General features: G+C 52.2%; 1 protein-coding gene across 3 annotated transcripts; it reads right to left on the bottom strand.

Moving 5' to 3' along the window:
• Window positions 1-743: 743 nt before the first annotated feature.
• Window positions 744-11898, bottom strand: LOC116679318 (ribosome biogenesis protein bop1; the record flags this gene model as incomplete). Of its 3 annotated transcripts, XM_032508982.1 has the most annotated exon segments (9): window positions 744-767; window positions 963-1137; window positions 2219-2326; window positions 3389-3473; window positions 5174-5465; window positions 6466-6649; window positions 9732-9864; window positions 11584-11653; window positions 11818-11898. In XM_032508982.1, coding segments are annotated over 8 exon segments (1107 nt in total), but the record flags the coding sequence as incomplete, so codon positions are not given.
• Window positions 11899-11930: the final 32 nt, after the last annotated feature.

Here is an 11930-nt window from a genome sequence, read left to right as displayed (position 1 = left end):
ATGAGATTTATTGAACATGAATTCCAAAATAAGTGTAAAACTTTAGTTAAGTGGGCGGCAATCTTTACGCTTGATATATATACAAAGTGGATGAGATAAGTATATTTATTTAAGCTATTTTGTAATTAATTTTAATTAATTTCGTTGATTGGATGAAGTAAAATCTGCCTTTAATTTTTTTATTATTGGCTGATTTCTTTTGTATTTTTGTGTTAAAAAATAAATCAGACGTTACTCAGTACTTTACCATTACTTAATTATCAGGATGACTTTTACTCTAGTCATATTATTCTGAAGTAACAGTACTTTTACTTGTGTACACACACAGACACACACACACACACAGACACACACACAGAGACACAGACACACACACAGAGACACAGACACACACACAGAGACACAGACACACACACAGAGACACACACACACACAGAGACACACACAGACGCGCACACAGACACACACACACAGACACACACACAGAGACACACACACACACACACAGACACACACAGACGCGCACACAGAGACACACACACAGACACAGACACACACAGACACGCAGTTTTCATATGTATTTTACTACAAGTTCAAATTATTTCCACTTTGAACTAGTGAACCAATGAGATAACAGCATGTCGTTACCTAGCAACTGGAAATAGCTTCCTTGCTCAAAAAATTAAACAAAGTTGTTCACATGGAAACGTTTTAATCAGACACAATCACCATAGTAACAACACTGTTATATAAAAAGAGCCAGGCGGCGGTTGCTAGGTGAAGAGTCTGACGTGGTGGTTGCTAGGTGAAGGTTGCTAGGTGAAGAGTCTGACGTGGCGGTTGCTGGGCGGCGGTTGCTAGGTGAAGAGTCTGATGTGGCGGTTGCTGGGCGGCGGTTGCTAGGTGAAGAGTCTGACGTGGCGGTTGCTGGGCGGCGGTTGCTAGGTGAAGAGTCTGACGTGGCGGTTGCTAGGCGGCGGTTGCTAGGTGAAGAGTCTGACGGTGGCGTCGGCTCCAGACGAGAAGACCCAGGGCTGCGTGGGGTGAAAGGTCACGTCCAGCACGCCCAGGTCAGCCGTGATGTCATGACCCCGGAGGACCTTCACCGGGACCAGCAGGGGGTTCTGGAGGAGGTCACTGGGGGGGGGGACACAGGGGGGACACAAGGGGGGGGGGACAGGGGGGTTAGACGGTAATATATATACACCACCAGGGGTTCTGGAGTAGGTCACGGGGGGGGCAGTGTGTACTGTGTGTAGTGTTGCGTGTAGTACTGCGTGTAGTACTGCGTGTAGTGCTGCGTGTAGTGCTGCGTGTAGTGCTGCGTGTAGTACTGCGTGTAGTGTTGCGTGTAGTACTGCGTGTAGTGCTGCGTGTAGTGCTGCGTGTAGTGCTGCGTGTACTGCGTGCAGTGATGCGTGTAGTACTGCGTGTAGTACTGTGTGTACTGTGTGTAGTACTGCGTGCAGTACTGCGTGCAGTGATGCGTGTAGTACTGCGTGTAGTACTGTGTGTAGTACTGCGTGCAGTGATGCGTGTAGTACTGCGTGTAGTACTGTGTGTAGTGTTGCGTGTAGTACTGCATGCAGTGATGCGTGTAGTGCTGCGTGTAGTGCTGCGTGTACTGCGTGCAGTGATGCGTGTAGTACTGTGTGTAGTACTGTGTGTAGTACTGCGTGTAGTACTGTGTGTAGTGTTGCGTGTAGTACTGCATGCAGTGATGCGTGTAGTACTGTGTGTAGTACTGTGTGTAGTACTGTGTGTAGTACTGTGTGTAGTGTGTGTAGTGTTGCGTGTAGTACTGCATGCAGTGATGCGTGTAGTACTGCGTGTAGTACTGTGTGTAGTACTGCGTGCAGTGATGCGTGCAGTGATGCGTGTAGTACTGTGTGTAGTACTGTGTGTAGTACTGCGTGCAGTACTGCGTGCAGTGATGCGTGCAGTACTGCGTGCAGTGATGCGTGTAGTACTGCGTGTAGTACTGTGTGTAGTACTGCGTGCAGTGATGCGTGCAGTACTGCGTGCAGTGTTGCGTGTAGTACTGCATGCAGTGATGCGTGTAGTGCTGCGTGTAGTGCTGCGTGTACTGCGTGCAGTGATGCGTGTAGTACTGTGTGTAGTACTGTGTGTAGTACTGCGTGCAGTACTGCGTGCAGTGATGCGTGCAGTACTGCGTGCAGTGATGCGTGTATACTGCGTGTAGTACTGCGTGTAGTACTTGTAGACGGTCCCGTGACAGACGATGACCGCTCCGTCGTCGGAGGCGGAGGCGAACAGCGGGTACAGGCGGTGATAGGCCACGCCCCGCACCGCCTTCTTATGGTGCCTGCACACAGGAAGTGGAAACACACACAGGAAGTGGTTATTATACACACACAGGAAGTGGAAACACACACAGGAAGTGGTTAATATACACACATACACACACACACACACACCACACACAGGAAGTGGAAACACAGTATTAGCCTTTGTTATGCAACTGATGGAGGAATCTGAAGGACTGGTGGGAATGCTGTTCCACTCCAACAGGGTGCATTATGGGTGGGAATGCTGTTCTACTCTCAGCAGGGTGCATTATGGGTGGGAATGCTGTTCTACTCCAACAGGGTGCATTATGGGTGGGAATGCTGTTCTACTCCAACAGGGTGCATTATGGGTGAGAATGCTGTTCTACTCCAACAGGGTGCATTATGGGTGGGAATGCTGTTCTACTCCAACAGGGTGCATTATGGGTGGGAATGCTGTTCCACTCCAACAGGGTGCATTATGGGTGAGAATGCTGTTCTACTCCAACAGGGTGCATTATGGGTGGGAATGCTGTTCCACTCCAACAGGGTGCATTATGGGTGAGAATGCTGTTCTACTTCAGCAGGGTGCATTATGGGTGGGAATGCTGTTCTACTTCAACAGGGTGCATTATGGGTGAGAATGCTGTTCTACTTCAGCAGGGTGCATTATGGGTGGGAATGCTGTTCCACTCCAACAGGGTGCATTATGGGTGAGAATGCTGTTCTACTTCAGCAGGGTGCATTATGGGTGGGAATGCTGTTCTACTCCAACAGGGTGCATTATGGGTGGAATGCTGTTCTACTTCAGCAGGGTGCATTATGGGTGGGAATGCTGTTCTACTTCAGCAGATGCATTATGGGTGGGAATGCTGTTCCACTCCAACAGGGTGCATTATGGGTGGGAATGCTGTTCCACTCCAACAGGGTGCATTATGGGTGGGAATGCTGTTCTACTCCAACAGGGTGCATTATGGGTGGGAATGCTGTTCCACTCCAACAGGGTGCATTATGGGTGGGAATGCTGTTCTACTCCAACAGGGTGCATTATGGGTGGGAATGCTGTTCTACTCCAACAGGGTGCATTATGGGTAGCGTACCGTAGCATCTTGTAAGGTTTGGTCGAGAGGTCGAGATCGAACCAACTCAGCCGGCAGTCGTAGCTCCCACAGATCACATGATCACCTGGAGACACACACAGATCACATGATCACCTGGAGACACACACAGATCACATGATCACCTGGAGACACGCACACAGATCACATGATCACCTGGAGACACGCACACAGATCACATGATCACCTGGAGACACACACACAGATCACATGATCACCTGGAGACACACACACAGATCACATGATCACCTGGAGACACACACAACACACACAGATCACATGATCACCTGGAGACACGCACACAGATCACATGATCACCTGGAGACACACACACAGATCACATGATCACCTGGAGACACACACACAGATCACATGATCACCTGGAGACACACACACAGATCACATGATCACCTGGAGACACACACACACAACACACACAGATCCATGATCACCTGGAGACACGCACACAGATCACATGACACTCCACTGTCTAACTTTAGGCAACTATGGAGAACACCCTGATCACTTCACTGGCGACACACACACAGATCAATGATCCCTTTAGACACACACACACACACACAGATCACATGATCACCTGGAGACACGCACACAGATCACATGACACTCCTCTGTCTAACTTTAGGCACTATGAAGACACTCCTGTCTAACTTTAGGCACTATGAAGACACTCCTGTCTAACTTTAGGCACTATGAAGACACTCCTGTCTAACTTTAGGCACTATGAAGACACTCCTGTCTAACTTTAGGCACTATGAAGACACTCCTGTCTAACTTTAGGCACTATGAAGACACTCCTGTCTAACTTTAGGCACTATGAAGACACTCCTCTGTCTAACTTTAGGCACTATGAAGACACTCCTCTGTCTAACTTTAGGCACCATGAAGACACTCCTGTCTAACTTTAGGCACCATGAAGACACTCCTGTCTAACTTTAGGCACTATGAAGACACTCCTGTCTAACTTTAGGCACTATGAAGACACTCCTCTGTCTAACTTTAGGCACTATGAAGACACTCCTCTGTCTAACTTTAGGCACTATGAAGACACTCCTCTGTCTAACTTTAGGCACTATGAAGACACTCCTCTGTCTAACTTTAGGCACCATGAAGACACTCCTTTGTCTAACTTTAGGCACCATGAAGACACTCCTGTCTAACTTTAGGCACTATGAAGACACTCCTCTGTCTAACTTTAGGCACCATGAAGACACTCCTGTCTAACTTTAGGCACTATGAAGACACTCCTCTGTCTAACTTTAGGCACTATGAAGACACTCCTCTGTCTAACTTTAGGCACTATGAAGACACTCCTCTGTCTAACTTTAGGCACTATGAAGACACTCCTCTGTCTAACTTTAGGCACTATGAAGACACTCCTCTGTCTAACTTTAGGCACTATGAAGACACTCCTGTCTAACTTTAGGCACTATGAAGACACTCCTCTGTCTAACTTTAGGCACCATGAAGACACTCCTCTGTCTAACTTTAGGCACTATGAAGACACTCCTCTGTCTAACTTTAGGCACTATGAAGACACTCCTCTGTCTAACTTTAGGCACTATGAAGACAGCACGTAGTGCACCAAGGGTCCTGGAAGGAAGGGCACAATCTCTCTCTCTAGAGATAGATATCCATCCATCTATATAGAGATCTATCTATCTATCTATCTGTATGTGTGTGTGTGTGTGGTGTGTGTGTGTGTGTGTGTGTGTGGTGTGTGTGTGTGTGTGTTTCATCTTCTACCTCCGGGGTGGACGGCCATGCTGGAGATCCACTTGGAGTTGGCTTGTAGTTTTTTGGTCATTTCCTGTTTGACGAGGTTGTAGATGCGGACGGAGCGCTGCGTCCCCACGAAGAAGTAGGGCCTGACGGGGTGGAAGGATACGCACTGCACCAGCCCCTTGTTCTTCCTGAAGGGGTTCTGGCTGCGCCGCCGGCTCAGCTGGTGGATCAGGACCTGCATGTGGCTCGAGTGGTCCGGCATCACCGAGGCCAGGTAGTCCCCTTTAGCGTGCCACGTCACCTGCTGGACCGCCTGGCAGAAAGCACCCCGGGGTGGGGGGTTAGAGTATACTGGGGCAATATCTAGGGTATACTGGGGTAACATCTGGGGATTAGGTTATGGGGGGGTAATATCTAGGGTATACTGGGTAACATCTGGGGATTAGGTTCTGGGGGGGTAATATCTAGGGTATACTGGGGTAACATCTGGGGATTAGGTTCTGGGGGGGTAATATCTAGGGTATACTGGGGTAACATCTGGGGATTAGGTTCTGGGGGGGTAATATCTAGGGTATACTGGGGTAACATCTGGGGATTAGGTTCTGGGGGGGTAATATCTAGGGTATACTGGGGTAACATCTGGGATTAGGTTCTGGGGGGTAATATCTAGGGTATACTGGGGTAACATCTGGGATTAGGTTCTGGGGGGGCAATATCTAGGGGTATACTGGGGTAACATCTGGGGATTAGGTTCTGGGGGGGTAATATCTAGGGTATACTGGGGTAATATCTGGGGATTACGTTATGGGGGGGTAATATCTAGGGTATACTGGGGTAGTATTTAATATTTAATTAAAATGTATTTTATTTAAATTCGAACAGCAGATTAAAGACATGAGTTCAGCAGCCTGGGAGAAGTCCAGAGACCTCCTCAGGAGTCCAGAGACCTCCTCAACTGCCTGGGAGAAGTCCAGAGACCTCCTCAACTGCCTGGGAGAAGTCCAGAGACCTCCTCAGGAGTCCAGAGACCTCCTCAACTGCCTGGGAGAAGTCCAGAGACCTCCTCAGGAGTCCAGAGACCTCCTCAACTGCCTGGGAGGAGTCCAGAGACCTCCTCAGCAGCCTGGGAGGAGTCCAGAGACCTCCTCAGCAGCCTGGGAGGAGTCCAGAGACCTCCTCAGCAGCCTGGGAGGAGTCCAGAGACCTCCTCAGGTGTCTAGAGACCTCCTCAGCTGCCTGGGAGGAGTCCAGAGACCTCCTGAGCAGCCTGGGAGGAGTCCAGAGGTAGGGGTAGTCACAGGGGTAGTTCTTACTTTGGGGTGCTGGATTTTGAGGCGGATCCCCTGCGTAAGCTCCTCCCCTTCTGTCTCGCTCCAGGTGACTGGCCCCGCCCCCTCGTTAGGCTCCGCCTCCTGGGGGGCAGACAGCAGGCGCTCCGACGACAGGACCACCTGTCTGTCTGCCAGAGAGGGAGACAGGACCAACACCACCGAGTCCCTGAAACACAGAACGCACGTTCAACTCCCTGAAACTCAGATCATCAGGGGACCAGGGGCCGGTCCCAGGCAGACAGACAGGTCCTTACTGGGGGACAGCCAGACAGAAAGACAGACAGGTCCTTACTGGGGGACAGACAGGTCCTTACAAGGCGACAGCCAGCAGACAGACAGGTCGTTACAGGGGGACAGACAGGTCCTTACAGGGGGACAGGCAGACAGAAAGACAGACAGGTCCTTACAAGGCGACAGCCAGCAGACAGACAGGTCGTTACAGGGGGACAGACAGACACGTCCTTACAGGGGGACAGCCAGCAGACAGGCAGACAGACAGGTCGTTACAGGGGGACAGACAGACATGTCCTTACAGGGGGACAGCCAGCAGACAGTCAGACAGACAGGTTGTTACAGGGGGACAGACAGACAGACAGACAGGTCCTTACAGGGCAACAGCCAGCAGACAGACAGACAGGTCGTTACAGGGGGACAGACAGACAGGTCCTTACAAGGCGACAGCCAGCAGACAGACAAGTCGTTACAGGGGGACAGACAGACAGGTCCTTACAGGGGGACAGACAGACAGGTCCTTACAGGGGGACAGACAGACAGGTCCTTACAGGGGGGGACAGAGAGGCAGACAGGCAGGCAGACAGGTCCTTACAGGGGGACATACAGACAGGTCCTTACAGGGGGACAGAGAGGAGACAGACAGACAGGTCCTTACAGGGGGACAGCCAGCAGACAGGCAGACAGACAGGTCCTTACAAGGCGACAGCCAGCAGACAGACAGGTCGTTACAGGGGGACAGGCAGACAGAAAGACAGACAGGTCCTTACAAGGCGACAGCCAGCAGACAGACAGGTCGTTACAGGGGGACAGACAGACACGTCCTTACAGGGGGACAGCCAGCAGACAGGCAGACAGACAGGTCGTTACAGGGGGACAGACAGACATGTCCTTACAGGGGGACAGCCAGCAGACAGTCAGACAGACAGGTTGTTACAGGGGGACAGACAGACAGACAGACAGGTCCTTACAGGGCAACAGCCAGCAGACAGACAAGTCGTTACAGGGGGACAGACAGACAGGTCGTTACAGGGGGACAGACAGACAGGTCCTTACAGGGGGACAGACAGACAGGTCCTTACAGGGGGACAGACAGACAAGTCCTTACAGGGGGACAGACCGACAAGTCCTTACAGGGGGACAGCCAGCAGACAGACAGGTCCTTACAGGGGGACAGAGAGGCAGACAGACAGGCAGACAGGTCCTTACAGGGGGACAGAGAGGCAGACAGGCAGGCAGACAGGTCCTTACAGGGGGACATACAGACAGACAGACAGACAGGTCCTTACAGGGGGACAGCCAGGAGACAGACAGACAGGCAGACAGACAGGTCCTTACAGGGGGACAGACAGGCAGGTCCTTACAGGGGGACAGAGAGGAGACAGACAGACAGGTCCTTACAGGGCGACAGCCAGGAGACAGACAGACAGGCAGGTCCTTACAGGGGGACAGCCAGGAGACAGACAGACAGGCAGACAGGTCCTTACAGGGGGACAGACAGGCAGGTCCTTACAGGGGGACAGAGAGGAGACAGACAGACAGGTCCTTACAGGGCGACAGCCAGGAGACAGACAGACAGGCAGGTCCTTACAGGGGGACAGCCAGGAGACAGACAGACAGGTCGTTACAGGGGGACAGACAGACAGGTCCTTATAAGGCGACAGCCAGCAGACAGACAAGTCGTTACAGGGGGACAGACAGACAGGTCCTTACAGGGGGACAGACAGACAGATAGACAGACAAGTCCTTACAGGGGGACAGACAGAAAGGTCCTTACAGGGGGACAGACAGACAAGTCCTTACAGGGGGACAGACAGACAAGTCCTTACAGGGGAACAGACAGACAGACAAGTCCTTACAGGGCAACAGCCAGCAGACAGACAAGTCCTTACAGGGGGACAGACCGACAAGTCCTTACAGGGGGACAGCCAGCAGACAGACAGGTCCTTACAGGGGGACAGAGAGGCAGACAGGCAGGCAGACAGACAGACAGACAGACAGGTCCTTACAGGGGGACAGCCAGCAGACAGACAGACAGACAGACAGGTCCTTACAGGGGGACAGAGAGGCAGACAGACAGACAGACAGACAGGTCCTTACAGGGGGACAGCCAGGAGACAGACAGACAGGCAGACAGACAGGTCCTTACAGGGGGACAGACAGGCAGGTCCTTACAGGGGGACAGAGAGGAGACAGACAGACAGGTCCTTACAGGGCGACAGCCAGGAGACAGACAGGCAGGTCCTTACAGGGGGACAGCCAGGAGACAGACAGACAGGTCCTTACAGGGGGACAGCCAGGAGACAGACAGACAGGTCCTTACAGGGGGACAGAGAGGCAGACAGACAAACAGGCAGGCAGACAGACAGACAGACGAGGTCCTTACAGGGGGACAGCCAGGAGACAGACAGACAGGCAGGTCCTTACAGGGGGACAGACAGGAGACAGACAGACAGGCAGGTCCTTACAGGGGGACAGACAGGAGACAGACAGACAGGCAGGTCCTTACAGGGGGACAGACAGGAGACAGACAGGCAGGTCCTTACAGGGGGACAGACAGGAGACAGACAGGCAGGTCCTTACAGGGGGACAGACAGGAGACAGACAGACAGGTCCTTACAGGGGGACAGCCAGGAGACAGACAGACAGGCAGGTCCTTACAGGGGGACAGACAGGAGACAGACAGACAGGTCCTTACAGGGCGACAGCCAGCAGACAGACAGACAGGTCCTTACAGGGGACAGCCAGGAGACAGACAGACAGGTCCTTACAGGGGGACAGACAGGAGACAGACAGACAGGCAGGTCCTTACAGGGGGACAGAGAGGAGACAGACAGACAGGTCCTTACAGGGCGACAGCCAGCAGACAGACAGACAGGCAGGTCCTTACAGGGGGACAGCCAGCAGACAGACAGACAGACAGACAGGTCCTTACAGGGCGACAGCCAGGAGACAGACAGACAGGCAGGTCCTTACAGGGGGACAGCCAGCAGACAGACAGACAGACAGGTCCTTACAGGGCGACAGCCAGCAGACAGACAGACAGGTTGGGGTTCCAGGCGAGACTCTTCACGGCTCCGCCCACCTGGACCGTCCTCAGACAGCGAGACGAGCACACCTCCCAGAACCTCACGGAGCCGTCATCACTTCCTGTACACATTCAAATAACTTTATCAACACCCACACACATTCAAATAACTTTATCAACACCCACACACATTCAAATAACTTTATCAACAACCACACACATTCAAATAACTTTATCCACACCCACACTAGGGCTGTAACCTCCCAGTGGACTAGTCCACTTATTGGTCGATAGGTTCTGGCTCGACCAGTATTCTGATTGGCTGATGTTTTGCCGTGTTATTCATCAGCTGGAAGCATCGACCGTTACGGTCTATGGGGGGAAAGCACTAACTACTAATGGGGGTGTTTACAGAGCACCCCTGTTTCACAGGTAACAGTCTGTCTTCAGAACACCCCCCTTGTTTCCTCTTTGGTTGGATTAGCCCGACCCACTGGGGACAGGTTGAAGAGAGAACCAGAAAGCCTCGTTTTAGTGGTCAGTCCTCCACCGTGTGGAAGACGGCGCCAGAGTGGCAGGGTTTCTCAAAAATAGATAACGGGAAAAGTCTAATGCAACGTTTGAAGTGACAGTTTGCATATCGCAGCTGGACTACAAACATGGCGTCTCACCTAAAAACGGCGAGTAGCCTGTCTGTTTGGAGGAGGCTGTATGAACATATCAGAGTCGGCATATTTCATAGTCTAATAATCGTTTTATAACCACCGGCACACCCTCCCGCAACCACGGTAACGTCCCCCAGACCCCCCCAGACCCCCCCGGACCCCTCCAGACCCCCCGGACCCGGCACCCCCGCCATCGTGGATTAATATACAGCACCAGCACGCCCCACCAGCATGGACTAATATACAGCGCCGGCACCCCCCCCATCATGGACTATTATACAGCACCAGCACGCCCCACCAGCATGGACTATTATACAGCACCAGCACGCCCCACCAGCATGGACTAATATACAGCGCCGGCACCCCCCCCCATCATGGACTAATATACAGCACCAGCACGCCCCCCATCATGGACTATTATACAGCGCCAGCACGCCCCCCATCATGGACTAATATACAGAGCCAGCATGCCCCACCATCATGGACTAATATACAGCGCCGGCACGCCCCCAATCATGGACTAATATACAGGCCTGCACGCCCCCCCATCATGGACTAATATACAGCGCCAGCAGCCCCCACCATCATGGACTAATATACAGCGCCGGCACGCCCCACCATCATGGACTATTATACAGCGCCGGCCACGCCCCCCATCATGGACTATTATACAGCGTCGGCAACCCCCCCCATCATGGACTATTATACAGCGCCGGCACCCCCCCCATCATGGACTATTATACAGCGTCGGCACGCCCACCATCATGGACTAATATACAGCGTCGGACGCCCCCATCATGGACTAATATACAGCGCCAGCACGCCCCACCATCATGGACTATTATACAGCGCGGCACGCCCCCCCATCATGGACTATTATACAGCGCCGGCACCCCCCCCCATCATGGACTATTATACAGCGCCGGCACGCCCCCCCCATCATCCCATATTGATCATGCGATGGTTTTTCTGGAAACACTTCCAGATTTAAATCACATTTTTAACCAAACTTCCAATAATTTGACACATGGACTGAAACGTAGACAGAGAGAGAGAGAGAGAGAGAGACAGAGAGAGACAGAGAGACAGACAGACAGAGAGAGACAGACAGAGAGAGAGAGAGACAGGGAGAGAGAGAGACAGACAGACAGACAGAGGGTGGAGGACCGAGGTTACCTGAGGCGAGCCACTGTCCTGATGGAGACACACTGATGGAGCGGACCAGACCACTGTGACCTCGATACACCTGAGACACACACACACACACACACACACACACACACACACACACACACTGAGTGAGTACATCTATCTATATAGCAAGCAACCATCCACTATCATTATAGTGTGAGTGTGTGTGTGTGTGTGTGTGTGTGTGTGTGTGTGTGTGTGTGTGTGTGTGTTGTGTACCAGAGACTGTGTTGTTGGAAACGGCTGCAGGTCTTTTGGTTTGGGAAGTTTGGGAATCAGATCCTCGGGATTCACATTCACCTGGAAACAGGTAGAGAGACAGACAGGTAGAG

This window comes from Etheostoma spectabile, unplaced genomic scaffold (genome assembly GCF_008692095.1).
Source record: "Etheostoma spectabile isolate EspeVRDwgs_2016 unplaced genomic scaffold, UIUC_Espe_1.0 scaffold00010384, whole genome shotgun sequence".
NCBI classification, from domain to species: Eukaryota; Metazoa; Chordata; class Actinopteri; order Perciformes; family Percidae; genus Etheostoma; species Etheostoma spectabile.
Note: the sequence above shows the minus strand (reverse complement) of the source record. Positions and strands in the feature narration are given on the sequence as shown.